This window comes from Trichomycterus rosablanca, chromosome 9 (genome assembly GCF_030014385.1).
Source record: "Trichomycterus rosablanca isolate fTriRos1 chromosome 9, fTriRos1.hap1, whole genome shotgun sequence".
NCBI classification, from domain to species: Eukaryota; Metazoa; Chordata; class Actinopteri; order Siluriformes; family Trichomycteridae; genus Trichomycterus; species Trichomycterus rosablanca.
The window spans coordinates 967,207-986,273 of record NC_085996.1 but is presented as its reverse complement, the minus strand read 5'-3'; the positions used below and the strand labels follow the sequence as shown (position 1 = coordinate 986,273).

The 19,067-nt window shown below is 39.5% G+C and overlaps 2 protein-coding genes across 2 annotated transcripts; both read right to left on the bottom strand.

Moving 5' to 3' along the window:
- Positions 1–211: 211 nt before the first annotated feature.
- On the bottom strand, positions 212–3,101 carry LOC134320230 (uncharacterized). Its single transcript, XM_063001558.1, has 4 exons — positions 2,809–3,101; positions 2,683–2,717; positions 2,510–2,579; positions 212–1,783 (listed from the first exon to the last, which is right to left on the bottom strand). The coding sequence occupies exons 1-4, from the start codon at positions 3,062–3,064 to the stop codon at positions 219–221; spliced, it is 1,926 nt and encodes a 641-aa protein (XP_062857628.1). The 5' UTR covers positions 3,065–3,101; the 3' UTR covers positions 212–218.
- A 2,545-nt stretch (positions 3,102–5,646) lies between these two features.
- LOC134320932 (uncharacterized) lies at positions 5,647–9,719 on the bottom strand. Its single transcript, XM_063002572.1, has 3 exons — positions 9,392–9,719; positions 8,555–8,629; positions 5,647–7,952 (listed from the first exon to the last, which is right to left on the bottom strand). The coding sequence occupies exons 1-3, from the start codon at positions 9,501–9,503 to the stop codon at positions 6,181–6,183; spliced, it is 1,959 nt and encodes a 652-aa protein (XP_062858642.1). The 5' UTR covers positions 9,504–9,719; the 3' UTR covers positions 5,647–6,180.
- Positions 9,720–19,067: the final 9,348 nt, after the last annotated feature.

Genomic DNA, 19,067 nt, shown 5'->3' with positions numbered 1-19,067 from the left:
GAAACAAAACAATGGATTAAAAAACATTCATGATCGGGGCTGCAGTGTGAAGCCGTGAACTTTAAAGACTCAAAATATTGAAAAATAATCAGTTATATCAATTGGATTTTATCAGAACTAATGGACGTATTTTCCCAGCGTAAGATGACAGTTTGGCTTTGCAACCTTGGCAAATGACTCCTGTTCCATGCGCTGTTTTATGATCCTCCACAAATACATTAACGAGGATTTTCTTTCCGCCCTTCGATCGTTTTCAGATACGAGTCCAGTCTTTCTTTTCTCTGAATATTTTTGAACACCGCGAGAGCAGGAGCGAACACCTCCAGGATGCTCCTCAGGCAGCGATTTACAGGAACCTCGGACTCCTCAAAGCCGATCTGCTTCTCTTTAGGCTCTTTAGAACCTAAGAGGACAGTTTTCTGAATGTCACACACAAACATCTGATAATGGATCAGACTTGTGGTCTCTGTGGAGTTCTTCTTCTCATCCTTCACGACGATGATCTGTTCTTCACCAGTTTGTAGGTTCTTAAACACCGTGATGTTTTCAGCTATGAAGAACGGGTACTCGCTGTGTTCTACTACGTGTTTTACTGAGATACGGTCGAATAATTTCTTGAACTCCTTCTCACTGCCGCTGCATTGATTCATTAACCAGTTACAAAGCACAGCGCCGTACTGCTCGATTCTTCTGTTCGGCTGTCCTTCCACGTTCCTCCTCTTCTCTCTTTTTGGTTTTGGGTTCTTTAATGAAGACATGTTGGAGCAGTTGGCTTTCTTAAGCTCTTCACCCGTGTTCCTTAGTGTGTCCGTGCGTTTTTCTAGCTGTCCACCATCTGCGGACTGTAGTTGAAGGTCTCGGCTCCAAGTACTAGGGGGAACGTCTTCAAGCTTTGGAAAAATGATCATTCCTTGTGGTCCATCCGGCTCATCAAAATCATCTCCATGATTGTAACTGCTCTGCTGATTATCTTCTGGCTCCAAACCTTCCACAACCAGACCACCAGTGTTCGCTCTTTCTTCAAATGCGGTATCGACTTTGTCCTGTAGCTTGGACTGTAGCTGGACAACTTGCTCTTTTTGGCAAACAGCTACATGAGGAACATTGAAAGGGTTTTGAGAGGATGTTTGAGGAGGACAGTCAGTGTCGTCCATTTCCTGCTTTTCTTTTAATTCCCCGGTTCCTCCACTGCTTCTGACAGCTTGCTGAATCTGATCTGCGTTTTCTGTTGGGTGTGGAACGTCCGCTTTGAAGTCTAGGTCTGCGCTTTTGGACTCGTAATCCGTGACCTCCATGTTGTGTGTGTGACTGACATCAGTGACACCTTCACATATGAACACGTCCTCATTTGGGAACACAGTGTGAGGAAACACTCTGCTATTAAAACTTGAGCTGCATGAAGATCCGTATCCACTGCTGTTCAAATCATCTGCATTATGGTTTATGGAGTCGTCGTAATTACTGTACTGTTCAGGCTTTTTCTTGGCTGTTGAGGCCTTACTTCTGACCTTCTCAAAAAAGTGGTCGAGTGTATTTTTAGGAAATTTGGCTCCTTTAACGTCTGTAAGAAACGAACGAAGATCTTTTCTCTGTCTGATCTCGTTGATCTCTTTAGCAGTGAGACACAGACTCTTTTTCAGCTTCATGTCCTTCAGATAATCCTCCAAACCCTCCATTTCACCCTGAGCGAGCTTCTCCTTCAGGTCATTAACCAGTTTTTCACTGATTTTAGGATCAGAGACCCAGTCGTCCAGTTTGGCCATGGTGGATAAGGTCTTGAGATCTGTTTCAAAACCACACAAAGTTGTTGTTAATAAAATACACTTACATTTCCTGACTTGGTAGAGCATTTAAACAATTAATCATTAAAGATCAAATTAACAAAAATGTCAATGTGTGTGTTTACCAATTAATGTAAAACATTTACTAATAAAAAATCTTAAATGTCAGAATTGCAGCAATTTAATTCCACATCCGACTACAATCTACAGAAATCTTCAAAAGTAATAATAATAATAACAGTAATAATAACAGTAATAATAATAATGTTTTGATTATATAGCACCTTTCACAGTCTCAAGGTCACTTTACAGTAGAGGGAAAAACCAAAATACTGACTAAAAAGAAAAGTCTAGAGATTTAAAAAAGTGATATAAGAACAATCTTGGGGTGGAGAGTTTCAGGGCTTAGGAGCAACAGCACTGAAAGATCTGCCACCCTTGAGGACAGTTTAGTCAGAGGCGTAGACAGGAACCTTCCACCGGAGGACCTTAAGGAGCGAGAGGGAGTGTAGGGGTGTAAGAGCTCTTAAACAAAAGCTGGGGCCAGACCATGGAGAGCTTTAAATGTAAGAAACAGAATTTTGAATTTGATGCATGATGTGATCGAAAGCCAGTGCAATTCTCTGATTTCAAACAGTGAAAGAGAAACTGGGAAAAAAACAGAGAAAAGACGAAAAGCAGATGAGAAGTGGCAGCAAGATGCGCACAACATACTCTGAACTCAGTACCTGGTGATGTTTGGAGATCACGATCTGTTTCATCCACGGCTTCATGGTTCTGGATTCTCTGTCTTTTTTCCTATGTGGGTTCACCAGAGAGAAAATGTGACTCTAATACAATTCTTAATGTCTATAAATCCCAGAGTTACAAACAGAACCGAAGCTTTCACCACGTTACTCACTCTCGAGTGGCTCGGTTCCGGAGTCTCTGTCTTTTCTGCTTTAAAATAAAAAGAACATGAATAAATTCAGAAAATGTTCCATCTTTTTAATCTTCAGGATGAATCACACCACATGAAGCTACTTACCCAGATCTTCCATCACATGAGACTCGTGTCTCTTCAGCCATTCTAATGTGAATTTACAGGCCTTACTGCTGTTCAGATGCTTATAAACCGTCCTCATCTGCTCCTCTTCTGGTTTCTGGCTACTGATCTCATTCAACGCTTCCTTAGAAATCACTTCCTTCTCAAGCAGACAATCAGCCAGACCGTTTACGCTCTTCACTCGGCCCACGATTTCACTCCTGTGGACCTTCAGGAACCGTTCGGCGGGGGACGCCATCTTCACCTGTTCAAAATCAACCACAATGTCGGTGCACTTTTTTATATTGAAGAATCTGTAATGGTTAAGTGGGTCAAACTGGTTAAGAGTAAGTCAGCATGAATCGAGCTTCAGCAACATTCACACCAAACTCCTCGCCCTGTGTCATGATGGACTCTCTCAATCTAAATAAATCTGAATCGTGAACTGGTTCTGTTCAGGCTTTTAAGAACCTCTGTACTATTCTGAGAACCGCCGGTGCTATTGGACCCAAGGATGTGTCTCCAGGCAGTATGGATTAACTATCTGTGATAAGATAACGTTCTTGTTCCTCTACAGCCTGACACGCCCTCAGATGTTGGCACGGCATGTTGAAAAGAAAAAAAAAGAGCGATTAGGTTCACAAACTAAAACACTGGCTGTTTGTGCACAGAAATAAAGGAAAGGCCCTTCACCATACTGTTGCTATAAATATGAGAATATTTTATTTATTTGATGTTATTGATGTATAACTGATGTGCCTGTTAGCACCGTTAAAGAGTGAGAACAGCAAAAAAATCTGATTTTCCTATTTTCTATGCAAAATACTAATTCACTGGGCAAATGGCAGGAAACACCCTGTACAGGTCGCCAGTCCATCACAGAACACACACACACACACACACACACACACACGAGTAAATTTTGCAGCTCCAGTTGTTTTTGCGTGTGTGAGAGGAAACCCGGAGAACCTGATGGAAACCCACACTGACCCCTGCTCACCCAGCCTGCTAAGGAATCGAACCCAGGACTTTCTTGCTGTGACGCAACAGCACTACCCTTTGCGCCACTCTGCCACAAAAAATAATAATTTTGTTCATTGTTTATTACATGAATGTAACTGTTGGGTAGAAATGGCGTCAGTATAAACAAAATATGTCTTTTTCTCCACTTAGGGCTGTAATTCATGTTATTATCACAGTTCAGCAAGATTCTTTTACATTAGATCAGTGCTTTTAGATCAGTGTTTCCTGTTTACATGGTTTCTTTCTAATAACACTGTGATATACAGCATCATAACTAACAAATGAATAGTTACATAAATAAATGAATCACTGAATATAAGGAGATGCACATTATTAGAATAAATATAAATCATTAATAGTCCAGAATTTTATCTTCAGGGGCAGTGATAGCTCAGTGGTTAAGGTACTGGACTAGTAATCAGAAGGTTGCCGGTTCAAGCCCCACCACTGCTAAGTTGCCACTGTTGGGCCCCTGAGCAAGACCATTAACCTCAACTGCTCAAAATCATGTTCATGTCATAATTGTGAGTCGCTTTGGATAAAAGTGTCTGCTAAATGCCGAAAATGTAGATAAGAATCGTGTTTTTGGTGCAAGATATAAACTTTCACTTTCAGTTTAGTAACACATTTATTCATTATATTAGTTTAAGCATATTTTACACGACAGTGTTAATAAATTATTATTAACACGTAATAAATTAACAATAATAAATGTTTCATTTTGCAGCCGTAATAAAGAAAAGCATTTCTCACATCAGCAGTGTGAATATTAAACGTTCTTACCTGGCGGAGATCAGACTGTAGAGCAAAGAGGAAATGCCCTGCTCCTGATTGTGTCAGATAGAATAAAGGTAAAAAATGTCACACAGAGAGACGAACCTCAGACTCGTGTCAGGACTCGTCACGTGTGGGAGGAGAAACCAACATGGAACCTTCATTCATTTCTTTATTCAGACCTTCAGCTGCTTTAGGGACAACTGTTTGAGGGACAGTGGTAGCCTAGTGGGTAGAGCTTTGGACTATCAACCGGAAGTTTGGTGGTTCAAATCCAGGCTCTGCTTTGCAGCCACTGTTGGGTCCTTGAGCAAGGCCCTTAACCCTGTCTGCTCCAGGGGTGCTGTATGATGGCTGACCCTGCGCTCTGACCCCAGCTCCCTGTACAACTGTATATGTATATATGACAAATAAAGTATATCTTCTTTATCATTGTCAGAGTCACAGTGGGTCAGGCACCATGCCCGGTGTGCAAGACATAAATGCGCTCTTTTAATAAAATGTGCTCTAATTCTCACAAACTCCAAAATCATGGAGGGGCACCACATACTAACGTTGGTTTTGGAAAAAAATTACCAACATGCTCATGATCAAATGTCCATATAGTTTCGACCACATACTGTATTTTATGGTATTTTTTTTCCTGTGAGTGAATTACTGTAATGCATACTTTAACCACAAAAACACACTGTTGTTTTTGGAAAGAATTACCAGTGAGGAGCAGGACTGGTGCTGTGGACTACTAACCGGGGTGCTTACACGACGTTGAAGACCCCGTCCACTTTTTACAATCCCGTCTTCTCCCACCCAGCAGATTAGCGTCCGATTTTGTCCGCTGCACCGTCTGCACTGCCGATTGTGCCCGCTAAGGGGTGCCCAGACAACCGGTAACAATACTAATAATTGTGTAAACCAACGTGACATCAACAATGAAGTGATGTCAACAGTCTGTCTGTGGTACGAGAGCTACAGCTTTTCACTGTTAGAACTGATCTACCTGTTGAACATAAATGATGAAGTGTATGAACAACAAAAACTACAAACTGAATAATAAAAAAGATTTTATTTTAATGTAATTTGCAGACATTTTAAAATAAGTCAGCTGTAATCAGGAAAATAAATCAGTAATTATACTGCAAACAACAAAAAGCATCATTTTTAATAAGCATATATAACTTTGAGATCCAAGTTCTCAGCTGTGCACAGGCACACGACTGGCTGGGTGTCTGTAAGTGGAAGGGACAGCGGTCAAGTGCTGCAGCAACACCCTCTGCTGGCCAGTCACGGTGCCTTACCCCATTCCCTTCCTCCAACCCCATTCCCTCCCTCCAACCCCATTCCCAAAGATATCATATTGCAGCGGTAAGTGACCCCACCTGACCTTTGTCTGTCCAAGTTGGTGGTGGCATTGAGTTTTTACTGTATTACACTGAATAATCTGGGTACTGAGATGCTTGAAGGTGATTATAACTCGTTTAATGAATACTTTCGTGTTTCATTTAGTTCTGCTTTAAGAAAATGTTTTTAAAATTCTGTACAATTAAATGTGACCGGATGGCTTCGGATTTTCCCCCGTTCTCAAATCAGAGAGTACAACTTTTTCTCTCGCTGGATTTTTTTGTACACAGCAAGAGCAGGAACAAAAACCTTTGAAATGCACCACAGGTACTGGTCTATAGTGAAAGACCTGTCGATGCTCCTCTCTTCCTCTTGAGGACCTAAGACGATCGTCGTTGGAATGTCACACACGTACATGTTAAACTGGAGCAGAGTTTTTGTGTCGATTGAGAGCTTTTTCTCGTCAGTGAGGTAAATCATTTTATTTACACCAGTTTTTGGGTTCTTATAGTTCATGACATTTTCAGCCTTTAGAAACGAGTACTCGCTGTGTTCCACAACATCACTGATCAATATACAATCAAATACTTCCTTTATCTCGCCCTCATTGCCGCTGCATTGTTTCATAGCCCAGTTACGGAGCACAATGTCCCGGTCCGTCATTTTCTTCATCTTCTTCAGCTTATTTTCCTTCAGCACTTTCTTTCTGTTATTGTTTCTTTTCTTGGTCTCATTTAAAGGTGTACTTTGGTTGTCTGTAGGAAATAGTTCTGAGAAACTTTCAGCATGACCCAGTGACTGTACTTTATCTTGATCCGTCACAGAATTCACAGCTGGATCACTAAACCCACTGTAAACAGACGTGGGGTTAAAATGCTCATTTGGTTCGTACACATTCTCTTGTATGTCCATGTTTTGCCGTGCGTCATCTGGATGATTTAAGATATCAGAACCCTTTCTTTCTTTACACTGACGTTCTTGCAGCCCCTCATTTTGCATTGGCTCGTCCACTACTGCATGTAGAGAGGTACCGTAATTCTCATTCTGATCACCATCAAAAACATCTGAATGCTTTAGGACATCTGAACCATTTCTTTCTTTACACTGAAGATCTTGCAGCTCCTCATTTTGCATCAGGTCGTCTGCTACAGCAGGTAGAGAGGTACCGTAACACTTAATCTGGCCCTGATGGATATCAAGAACATCTGGATGATTTGGAACATCAGAACCACTTCTTTCTTTACACTGAAGTTCTTGCAGCCCCTTGTTTTGCATTGGCTCGTCCACTACAGCAGGTAGAGATGTACCGCAACACTTATTCTGATGACCATCATAAACATCCTTCTCAGATTTCGGAACATCCGATGTTTGAGGTGTATTCTTAAACTGTACCTCCTGCAGGTCCTCTGTTGGTAGAAGTTTATCTTTCTTCTGGATGACTGTAGGGTCACGTGTCAGTAATGATCGAGAACCAAGCTCTTCTGCTGGCATTACACAGTCCAGATCAGCGTTTTTGGACTCGCCGTTGCTAGTTTTCTTCTCACTACATGGAACGTCAGTGTCTCTTGGGTGACTGATGGTATGAAGGCTCGTAGCAAGCTCTAACTGGTCGTTAGTTTGTGACTGTGAGCCATATCCACTACTGCCTGACTCTTCTGCATTTATCTGCATGGACTCTTCTTCATCATCATTTTCTACCAACATCGATACTTTTGCAGGTGTAACATGGTCTTTGTCCTTTTCAAAAAACAACCCTAACATCGATTTAGGAAATTTAGCTTTTTCTTTCTGTTCGAGAAACAACTTTAATTCTCTTTTACGTCTGATCTCTTTGATCTCTTTAGCAGTAATGCACAGACTCTTTTTCAGCTTCTTATCCTCCAGATAATCCTCCAGACCCTCCATTTCACCCTGAGCGAGCTTCTTCTCCAGGTCATCAATCAGTTTTTGGTTGTTCTCAGGATCAGAGACCCAGTCTTCCAGTTTGGCCATGGTAAATAAGGTCTTGAGATCTGTTGAAATGTAAATAACGTGGTTGTTTACACAGTGTATCAGATTTTCATTTGTACACTGGCTACTGCAGTTGAAGGTCAAAGCTTTGGTAAAACACTTGTATAAAACACATTATCGTAAATAGGAATCCGTGTCCTTTCTGGTTTATTTTATTTTTGCATATTTGCAAGATATACTTTTAGTTTTTTTGCACCTTTTAAAAACGTGTTATATAATATAATATATAGTCCTGACTTTTTTGGAGTCTGTTACAGCATCAAATTCTAAACGTGTTTCTATTTACAAACTAGAATGAAGTTGATTAGTGAAACATTAAGAATCTTTTCTTTCTACTTTTATCTGTTAAATAAAGATTTAAGAGAATAAACACATCACACATTCTTCTTTTTACTGTCTTGTATTAAACGTGACCCAACTGTGTTGCTCAATTACAGATTTTTAATATAGTTTTGAATTTTTTTATTGTCGTCCTGGTCAGGGTCGCGGATGGTCTGGTTTCACCAGGAAAGACTGGGTGCAAGGCAGGAATACCCTGGACGAGATGAGGACATTAAAGCATTATTCGATTTCAGTGGGTTAGTAAGAATTTAGTTTTACTTACTCGGTGAAATATTGAGACTATTGAGGTTATCTGGTTCATCCACGCCACCCTCTGTTTGACTCCTAAACCTCTTCCCTGTGTAAACATGAGAAAAATAAGTACACACACGTACACACACATGTACACACAAAAATCACAAATACCTTCAAATCATCATGCAAGACCTTAATGTACCTAAAAATTACAAAATGTATGAAGGTATTTTAATGATTTACTTCAAGTGTTTCAGCCACACTGCTAACAAGTGTAAACAAATCAGTTATATGAAATAAATGATGTCTGGATTATTACTGTTCCAGCATGTGTGTGTTTGCTGTGTACAGACTCCAGTGGCCTGTACAGAGCCCTGTCATTAACCTCACTGAACACCTTTGAGATGCACTGGAACACTGAGGCCCTCTTGTTCAACATCAGTGCCTATAATCAGTCCAATAATCTCATGGTCGAGTGTCCACAAACATGTGGCCTAATAGTGCCCTACAGCAGTGGTCCCAGCCACTGGGCTGTAGACCACTACCAGTCTATGGGTCATTTATTACCAGGCCGCACAGAAAGAATAAATAATTAGAGACGCTACAATAGCAATGAAAACACTGCGTCAATTTTCAACACACTTCTGGGGTCATTGCCTCCTATCACCACTAGGTGGGAGCTGCGTCTTGTTGCGGCGAAAAAAGCTGATTTTCCATCATTGTGAGTTAGTTATTACATAGTTATTCTATTTTAAATCCTCCCACCCTGCCAGTCCGTGACATTATGTCTTAAATAAAACCGGTCCATGGTGCAAAAAAGATTGTGGACCTCAGCCCTATAGGTCAGAGTTTTACTGTAACTTACTCTCTGGTTCAGCATTGTCAACATCATTTCTGTCTTCTGCAGAAATAAAAAAAAACATTAGAAATGTTAATAAATCGACCAACAAACCAATGATCAAGATCAATTCTGTCATTTCTTACAGCCAGCAGTTAATATTCGGCTCCTTTAGTGAATAAGTCCTCTACAGAACTTGTTATCAGCCTACACCAGTAAAATGCTTAACTTTGCACCCCTGGGATCAGATGAATCCCCATCTCCAAACCGACAGGTGTAGCAACAATTCATAACAAGTATGTTCTTTTTTGTCTAATAATTATTCGTTTCAAAGCTAAAAGTGACCAAGTTATTTGGATTTTACTGTTTTATTGCCATGTTTGTTATGTTGGGCTGGTTTTTGATTCAGTAAAGCATGAAAACTTATTGACCTCAAACTCAGTGATGTGTTTAATATTCTGAAGGATCGCTATATATGCCCATTGGTTACTGGTTACCATCAACTAATGACCATTAGGACTTGGTAAGGGGAAGAGGTATTTATCTAAAACACAGTCGTCAGCTGGAACAAAATCACAGAAGCAATTAATAGAGTTCTATTAATGTATGATTTGAAATTATGATTTAAAAACAAAATTTAAAAAGTCAGGCTTACCCAGTTCTTTCATTAAATCAGACTCGTTCTCTTTTAGCCAATCATAAACACACTGATAGGCTTTCTCGCTGTTCAGGTGCTCATATAATTCTCTCATTTGTTTCTGGCTGGTTGTCTGTCTTTTGATGTTAGAATACATTTCAGCTTTAATAATGCCCTTCCCACGCAGAACATCAGCCAAACCTAATGGATTTCTTGTCCTTTTGATAATTTCCGCCTGGTGTTTCTTCAGAAAATGCTTTGCACCACATTCTGCCATGGTGCCTGTACAGCAAACAAACAGTGTGTTAGAACAAACATCCCTACAGAGAGCTGCTGGTGACCTTATCAATATGCATAATGCATGCCCACGCTCTACTAACATGTGGGATGAGAGCCTAATGCACGGCCATGACTAACATTTGTGAACAATATTATTTAAGTGTGAAGTTAAAGCTCTTAACCCTTAGACGCATAAGTGGGTCAAAAATGACCCGGTGAGGTTGTTTTCTTGTAATATCTTCATAATGATATTAATCTTCATATTCCAGCTATTCCTCAAAAAACATGATATTGTTATTGATATCATGCCACTTAAATGTTTAACTTACCTTTTACATTTACATTTTCGGCATTTAGCAGATGCTCTTTTATACATTTTACAAAATTCTAGTTTTTGTATTACTACCCCAAGCTTTCATAAGTGGGTCAAAAATGACCCACATTCATTTCCTATAAAATTTCATGGGAACCTTTGATTCTTATCAACTGTGACTGTCAGGAATATATATTTTGTAGACCACACAGACTATATCATAAGTGTCACCTCTTAAGAAGATTATTTTACACAGCAAGATACATGTAAATATTATCTTTATTTTTTTACCTCAGAAATGTGTGTGCATGTCATTCATGACTACTGTGTGAAAGAGTATATCTAATCATCATGTATCAACAAATTAACACTAGCTAGCTGTTTGTACTGTGTGTGTGTGTGTGCATGTGTGTAGGTGTCATTTATTTATATTGTGTAAAGGAGTACGTGTTTCTTATCATCTACCATCAAATTTGCCAAATTTGTAGTTTCTGAAACTAGCTAGCTAACCAAGCTAGCTAACATTGGATGGATGGATGACGGATGGATGGATAGATAGATAGATATCACCAATGCATGACGGTTCTTTGTCAATGAGCTCTCAGAGGAGCTTATCAACCCACACATGAGACGTTAACTGGAAGGTTGCCTTCAACTGCAAACCCCAATTATTGACGCAATGGAAAAGTGTGCGGTGATAAAAGCCACAATTCAACCACAGGAAAGAAGCAGACAGTGTCAACCGAAGAGAAAGGAGAAAGAGGTATCAGATCTGCCCAAGTAACAAAGATAGTAAAGTCAACAGTCGGTGTGCAAAATGCACCTGTATGTACCTGTGTGCAATAATCACAGCCAGAAACAGGTAGTTTGTCACAACTGCATAACGTGAGGAGACAAGAAGGCAACAAGAGAGAAACTGTGTGGACAGTTACACACAGACCATACAGACCCATATACTCTCTCTATCTCTCTCTCTCTCTCTCTCTCTCTCTCTCACACACACACACACACACACACTCTCTCTCTCTTTCTCTTATGCACACACACACACACACACACACACACAATAGATGTTGGCATTGTTTTATTGCTGCTGTGTAATTTTCTTTTCCATTTTTCAAAATGTGTTAAAGATGTTTAAAAAGTGAAAAATACAAATATTTCAAACATGAAATCATTCGTTTGTGGACCAAAATACAATACTAAATATAATACAAATGATTCTTTTTTAACCAAAATAACAAAAGTGGCATAAAAACACATTGATTCTACCACGGCTCATTTTTGACCCGCTTATGGAAGAGTGTAGGGTCCAGACACTTGTGCATCTAAGGGTTAAGGGAAGCTAAATCTCGTGCTCTAGGGCCAGAGAGAGCATGAGTTCACTACCAGTCTGAAATAATACCCACATTCTTCCCTGTGTCCCTGCCAGCAAGAACGACCAGTCACACTGAGCTGTCCCAGAGGCTGGCATTTATTTGGCACCCAGTTTTTTACAGTGTGTATGCACATTTAATACATTTATAAATTAAAATAGTGACATAAAGTAAAATAATACATGTCACTATTTTTAATAATGAGATTTTTATAAAGTTTTTTTTTAAATGTGTAGAAGACATTTTCACTTAGAAAATCAACTCAAAATCAAATAGAGGAGCACAAACTTGTTCCTTTTAAAGCCAGAGTGTAGAGTAAATGTGGAATCTTACCTGTGTGGGTTAGATAAAGATGTAAATAAACCGATTTATAACCCGTTATTTACTCCACAATAATAACAGAACTGGTGATTTTGTTGAGAGGCTCCGGTTTTTTTGGGCCAATCGCCACGTGTGCTGCCCTGTGCAGTGAGTCAAATCACTTTAAAGTATTTTCTCAGTGAGAGTCGACTCATGTAAGCTTGTAATGAGCATTTCATTGTTAAACATTCCAGTTTCCTTATTTCCACCTTCTAGTCGTCGTCAGTAAGTGTACATAATCTGTATTTACTGATGATCTGTATTTATGTATTTAGAGGAACAGGATCTTTGAGAAAGCTGTTTTCTGTCGGATGTTAGGGTCGATCATTTGACTCGGCTCACTGAGTCGGTTCTTTATATGAACTTTAGAATCAGACTCACGATAAAGTGAAAGTAAAACAAGGGAAACTTGCAGTAAAAAGCACTATTGCGTTAAAGATACTGAATAATAAGGTTATTACAAGTTATCAGATTATACATTCAACCCAGTTACTCTGTTTAGATGCAGGTTTGTAATCTGATCATGAGAAACTTCTTAGTTAGTGATCTGATTCATCAGTGTAATGAACTGCAGTAAAGCTGTTTGTTTTCAGGTAAAATCACTGCAGGTTACATTTAATATTATTAAACTATTTACTGACCAAGTAGTGCTGATACAAACATTTAATCTCACCGACACAAAATACATTATATATAACAGTGGTACTCAGAATGTGGCTCTTTAGATAGTTCACTAATCTATACCATTTCATATCAGTATCAGTGATATTAGTGCCACAGATAGCTGTAAATTACAGGATTAATTTAGTATTTAGAAAAGCTTTTAATATTTTGAATCGTAATCACTTCAGAAATGTAAAATGGGCTCCAGTTACTTGTGTCCAAAACACAGATATCAAACTTAAATGTTTAAAAACCCAAACTTTAACCACCAAACACTAACACATCTGACAATAAATTAACCAACATAAAAAAATACGGTACCCCAAGGCCGTAATCACAAAATATATCGGGAGAACACCCCACTATTTAGAAATTCTCAAATGTGAGGGACATACACTTACATAAAAATGACTAATAAACATGTTCAACTTTCTAACTGTAAATAATGTCAGGATCTGTCAGTGTTCCCACCAGTCGTTGATTTGACCCCCAGTAGATTTGGTCCCCCCAATATTAGATAGTAATAGCAGAGTTGATACACCAGAGTTGGGGTTTCGAATACATCGTATTGAATCTCAGCTCTGCATGAACAACGATTGGCTGTTGTTCAGGGTTAGAGGGTAAAAAGTCGGATCATAGGATCATAACTGGTGCAACTGCGGCCCCTGCTGGCTGACTGATGGCGCCTGCACAGGGCTGAGGAATAACGCTGATGGGGGTGTGGCCCTCCGTACACAGTGCCCGTCAAGTGTATGAACTCGACTCGTGCAGGTGAAAAATGCAGTCTGTACTGACGTATGTCAGTTGAGAGGCGTCCTCCGTCAGTGGTGAAAAGTTGAATCAGTATAGAGGAGCAATCAGGGTAACTGGACACGACTAGATTAGGGGAGAAAAATTGGGGGGAAAAGTGGGAAACATTATTAAAAATTAAAATAAAAATTCTGAAAAACTTTAATCTTGGGTTTAAGAGGATTGCTACACTGAGATGCTCACTTTGAATCTATGATCCCATGAGGAAAAAAGGATTTCATGCACAACTTCTGATTATTTTTTTGCATTAGTTTAATTTTTCTCAGTGCAGCCATTTTTATTCCCCACTAGGTGGAACTAAGAGCATACAAAAAGAACCACTACACTCACAGCTTGGCATTTTAAGAAAAATGCCACTTTACAATATTGATCCATGTTCCTCATAGTCAGCATCATTACTACGATGCCACCTGATTCAGCTACTCTGCTGTTGCCCCCTGCTGAAGATCCTGGTGAGGTAAAGGAGCTTGTTGGGGTTTCTTGTCCTCCTGGGAAAGAAGGACTATATCTAAAACGGTTCTGAAGAACATTGTGACCGTCTGATTTGACTGTATGTGATTAAAAAACAATGCAGACCACCAACAGTACACTCTGTGGCCAGTAATAGGTCAACACCAGGCCATGGTTCCCTCCTGCTTACTTGTTGATTGTTACCTGGGTTCAATCCTCAGTTTGGGTTCATATTTTTGTTTCCTGCCTCCTCCCAGCACTCAGAAGCATGTGGACCAATTCGTAACTAATATTTTCATTAATTTCATTAAAGTTTCCCATTTCAGCATTTTTAAATAATTTAAATAATTCTCTATTTTAATATAAATCACTCATCATACAATTTGTAATTAAAAACAAAGACAAAACATTACTTTATGTTTTATTAAACATTTATTTTTAAAGAAAACTGACAAACATCAGTGACATTATTTATTTTTATTTTCAGTAAAATATCTAATAATATAAATTAGGGCTGTCGTTAATCGCGTTAAAATTTTAATCGCGATTAAAAAAATTTATGGAGATTAAAATTTGTAATCTAACTATTTTTATTTGGCTGTTTGTGCCACATACATGTGTGTCTCTGTGGTAATTAACTGTATTTTAGATGAATTAGGAGGTAAAGCGCATGAACTGTCCGATGATAAACTACTTTTATCGGTTTTCACTTTTTTTTATGTGTTGATGAAAAGATGAATGAAACCACGCAATCTCTGTAACGAGTATCTCCATTGGCTGCTAGAGCTGTCCATCAAAACCGTGTAGCCCCGCCTCCTCCCACTACGGTAAGAAGCGAAACTCTGTGTGATGTTTCATCTCTACATTTCATTCAGGTTATTCTATCACATGGTTATAAACATTATTTATATTTGTGATGTTTGTAGTTTTCTAAAAACACATTCGTATCTGATATTTATATGGACTAAGCGTTTACATGGACTCTTTTAATTAACACAATTTTTACATAGCTACAGTCAATTACTTACAGATAATGTTTGCTAACTTGACTGTTTCAGGTATTTATAGGTGTTTAAATGGTAATTTAGAACAGTATTTCCCAGTATTCTTTCTGCACAAACACAGTATTAAAGGGTTTTCTTAATAGATCTATGAAATACGTGTGTTGATGCTTTATTGATGCCTTATATTAGATCAAAACATTATGATTGGTGCACCTGTTTTCAGTGTCAGGGTCATGAACAGGAAAAGATCCTCACTTTTGTCAGATAATGTGCTTTCTACAATGAATTTAGATTTAATAATTTTTATCATATTTTATGAATGTTTTATTGGTAAACACGTTCTTGCAATAACAATGTGCATAACTGTTCAAATTTTGCTTAATTATTAGTTTGCGATTAATTGAGATGAATACATATATATATTAGGGCTGTCACACGATTAAAAATTTTAATCGAGATTAATCGCGATTAATTTTGTTCTTTAATCGCGATTAATCTCAATTAAAAATTTTAATCGTGTGACAGCCCTAATATAAATGTAAATTTAAGCTCTGGCCACGTTTGAACTATTTACTATGTCCTATTATTACTTAATACACCTGTCAGCCAATCAGAAACAAGGAATTTTTATAGTCTTGGATTAAATAGCAGCAAGTATTTCGTAATAATTGACTCGTATTACATTTAATTAACATAAAAACATTAAAAAACATCTTTTTTAAATCTTATATTTTCCCCACATTTCCCCCCAATTCTCCCCCAATTTTCGACCCCTCACCGCTGACTGAGGACGCCTCTCAACTGACCTACACCCCTCCGGCACGTACAGTCAGTACAGACTGCATTTTTCACCTGCACGAGTCGAGTTCATACACTTGACGGGCACTGTGTACGGAGGGCCACACCCCCATCAGCATTATTCCTCAGCCCTGTGCAGGCGCCATCAGTCAGCCAGCAGGGGCCGCAGTTGCACCAGTTATGAGGACCTATAATCCGACTTTTTACCCCGAACCCTGAACAACAGCCAATCGTTGTTCATGCAGCCGCCCAGCCCAGTCGGAAGGCAGAGCTGAGATTCGATACGATGTATTCCAAACCCCAACTCTGGTGCGCTAGTGTACTTTACCGCTGCGCCATCTGAGTGGCTAAAAACATCAACATTAACATAAAAAGGCTAACAGACTTAGCATCCAAACACAAATAATTACATGATTATAAACACATAATCAGGTGACAACAAAGTGTCTCTTATTTTCAGGAATTAATCCTGATAATCTTTCATCTTTAATCTCGGGTTCGACCTTCTGCGCCGCAAACACGGCACAGCTCACCGGGACGTCCTGCTCCAAGTCCCTTCTAGAAAAGAGCAAAGTTAAAAGAGCAACCATTGTGATCAGATCCAGCAGAGGTGAATCATTACAAACTTACTAATATTTACTGATTATTTTATTATAAGCTTTACACACCGAACAGATGAGATTTAAGAGAAAAGTTTATATCAGAATTATGAAAGTAGCTTTGAGGGTTACGGCTGAGTCCTTAAGTGAAGTTTTTAGTTTTACAAAACAAGCATTAACGTCTAGCATTAAATCAGTGATTGTGTTATGGCAGAACAAGGAGGCTCTCATGTGGTGCAGTGGTACACTTGTCCACTACTGCTGAGGTCTGGGGATCCAGGGTTCGGATGGCCAAAACAGCCTAGCCACTAGGAGGTGCACTTGTAAGTGCTGGTTTGTTTGTTTGTTTATTAGGATTTTAACGTCATGTTTTACACTTTGGTTACATTCATGACGGGAACGGTAGTTACTCATTACACAAGATTCATCAGTTCACAAGGTTCTATCGAACGCAGTCATGGACAATTTAGTGTCTCCAATTTACCTCACTTGCATGTCTTTGGACTGTGGGAGGAAACCGGAGCACCCGGAGGAAACCCACACGGACACGGGGAGAACATGCAAACTCCACACAAAAAGGACCCGGATCGCCCCACCTGAGGATTGAACTCAGGACCTTCTTGCTGTGAGGCGACAGTGCTACCCACCATGCCGCCCTGTAAGTGCTGGTCCCATGCCCCGACAGAAACAGGAGGGTTGTGTCAGCATAAAAATGTGCCAATCTTCATACAGACCACAAACAGACACTGTGTTGACCCCTTATAAACCAAAGCAGCCAAAATAATTACGACAGAATAAGTAAACAATCCAAAATCATTTTAAAATTTATTTTATTTATTTTTATTTATCCCAAATTTGATGAGCTGCTCGGTCTGAATAAATTGTTTAGTTTAGAATGACTGACATTTGCTGGTATAGTTACATATTACATGTTTCAGAAGAACAATAAGAACCCTAGAATAGAACCTTGTGGGACACCACGCTGCATTATTTGGGCTCTGAAGTATCTGCTGAGGCCAAGATTTTGAAATGCAGTGAAGCTAATAGCAAAACTCATTTAAAGGATTATTATTATTATTATTTTATTCAGCTGTGGGTTTGAGAACGCAGGAGAATTGTATGTAAGGCAGCAGGGCAGGCGTCTAAGCTGTTGTTCAGTCATGATCAGGTAAATCTTAATCTAGGGGGATTAAACTGCACTCATCTTAATCCTCCTAATCAGACTAGGTGAATGTGCTAGTGTTGCAGCTCCACGCTGCATCCTGGTCATGAGTTCAGGACGGTTCAGCAGCTAATTTGGAAGCGTCTTGGTTCTTACATAAACACTCACGAATCTTCTCACCCGGAGCGCCGTGTCTTTATTAATAATCAACTAAAAAAGGGCAGAGACTCGTTTCACTTCAAATTCTTACACGTCTACCGCTAATTTACCTCACTGTCACACACTATATGGACAAAAGTTTGTTGAACCTCTCGGTACAAAACCAAGGGCCCTTCTTCACTCCTCTGATACCCCTTTTCCACCGACGCGGCACGGAGCCCGTTCCGGTTCCCGAACTTGACTTTGAACCGGTTCTGCGTGTTTCCACCAGAAAAAAGAGGTTCCAGACAGTGAACTAGCGGGCCGATCTGGCACCACAGAATACTGGGTTTTTCAGCCCGAACCGTGACGTAACCTGTGGGCGTGTCATGTTGTACAGCATAGCAACAATGGCATCAGCTGGTGTCTCGTATGGAGCTTAATGCTGCATTTTTATCTTTTAAACTTCACCTGATTACATTTTGAGCCAGTTTGCCGCTGATATTTTTAAAGCGCCTTTAAAAAGGTGAATTGTGTGATATTACGTAATAAAAGTGACCCGGACAGAACGAAAAACGCTTAACGTGAAAAATAAAGCGTGAAGCTTTTTCAGCTCCCCGAGCTGCATAACCACCACACGTATAAATCCAGCTAAACACAGATACATGTTTTATTTTAGAGTAGATTTGATGTTTATTTCACACAGATGGATGTTCGTGTTGTGGAACTTTAATTATGTTTTATCGCTCGAGCGCTGAGCAAATCTGATCGAGCAAAACGAACATCTGTAACGACAGCACAAACGCTCGCACATAATCTACATGCTCCAACATGATATTACTGCTCATAACTTTCGTTAAGTAACGCCCACTGTTGATGACGCTGCTTGGTTCTCAAAAACTGGTGGAAACGCACGTCGGTTCTTTACAGAACACCAAGGTTCAGAGAAACCTGAACAGAACCGTTTCAAGAACCATGTTTTTTTTGGTGGAAAAGGGGTATGTGAGGGCTTTCAACAGGGTCATGAAGTGTGTCAGTATTCCAAATTCTAAAAAAGGTGTTGAGTGTGGTTTGGGACAGGATGTGCATTCAACTGGAGTTCTTCCACACCACA

Excerpts from the sequence above, each read along its gene's own strand:
- LOC134320230 (XM_063001558.1), bottom strand. The coding sequence starts at position 3,064 with ATGGCGTCCCCCGCCGAACGGTTCCTGAAGGTCCACAGGAGTGAAATC. Across the intron at positions 2,580-2,682 it reads CGGAACCGAGCCACTCGAGA|GAAAAAAGACAGAGAATCCA; the intron begins GTGAGTAACGTG and ends GAACCCACATAG. Across the intron at positions 1,784-2,509 it reads TGATCTCCAAACATCACCAG|ATCTCAAGACCTTATCCACC; the intron begins GTACTGAGTTCA and ends GTTTTGAAACAG.
- LOC134320932 (XM_063002572.1), bottom strand. The coding sequence starts at position 9,503 with ATGACAGAATTGATCTTGATCATTGGTTTGTTGGTCGATTTATTAACA. Across the intron at positions 8,630-9,391 it reads TGACAATGCTGAACCAGAGA|GGAAGAGGTTTAGGAGTCAA; the intron begins GTAAGTTACAGT and ends ATGTTTACACAG. Across the intron at positions 7,953-8,554 it reads TAGTCTCAATATTTCACCGA|ATCTCAAGACCTTATTTACC; the intron begins GTAAGTAAAACT and ends ACATTTCAACAG.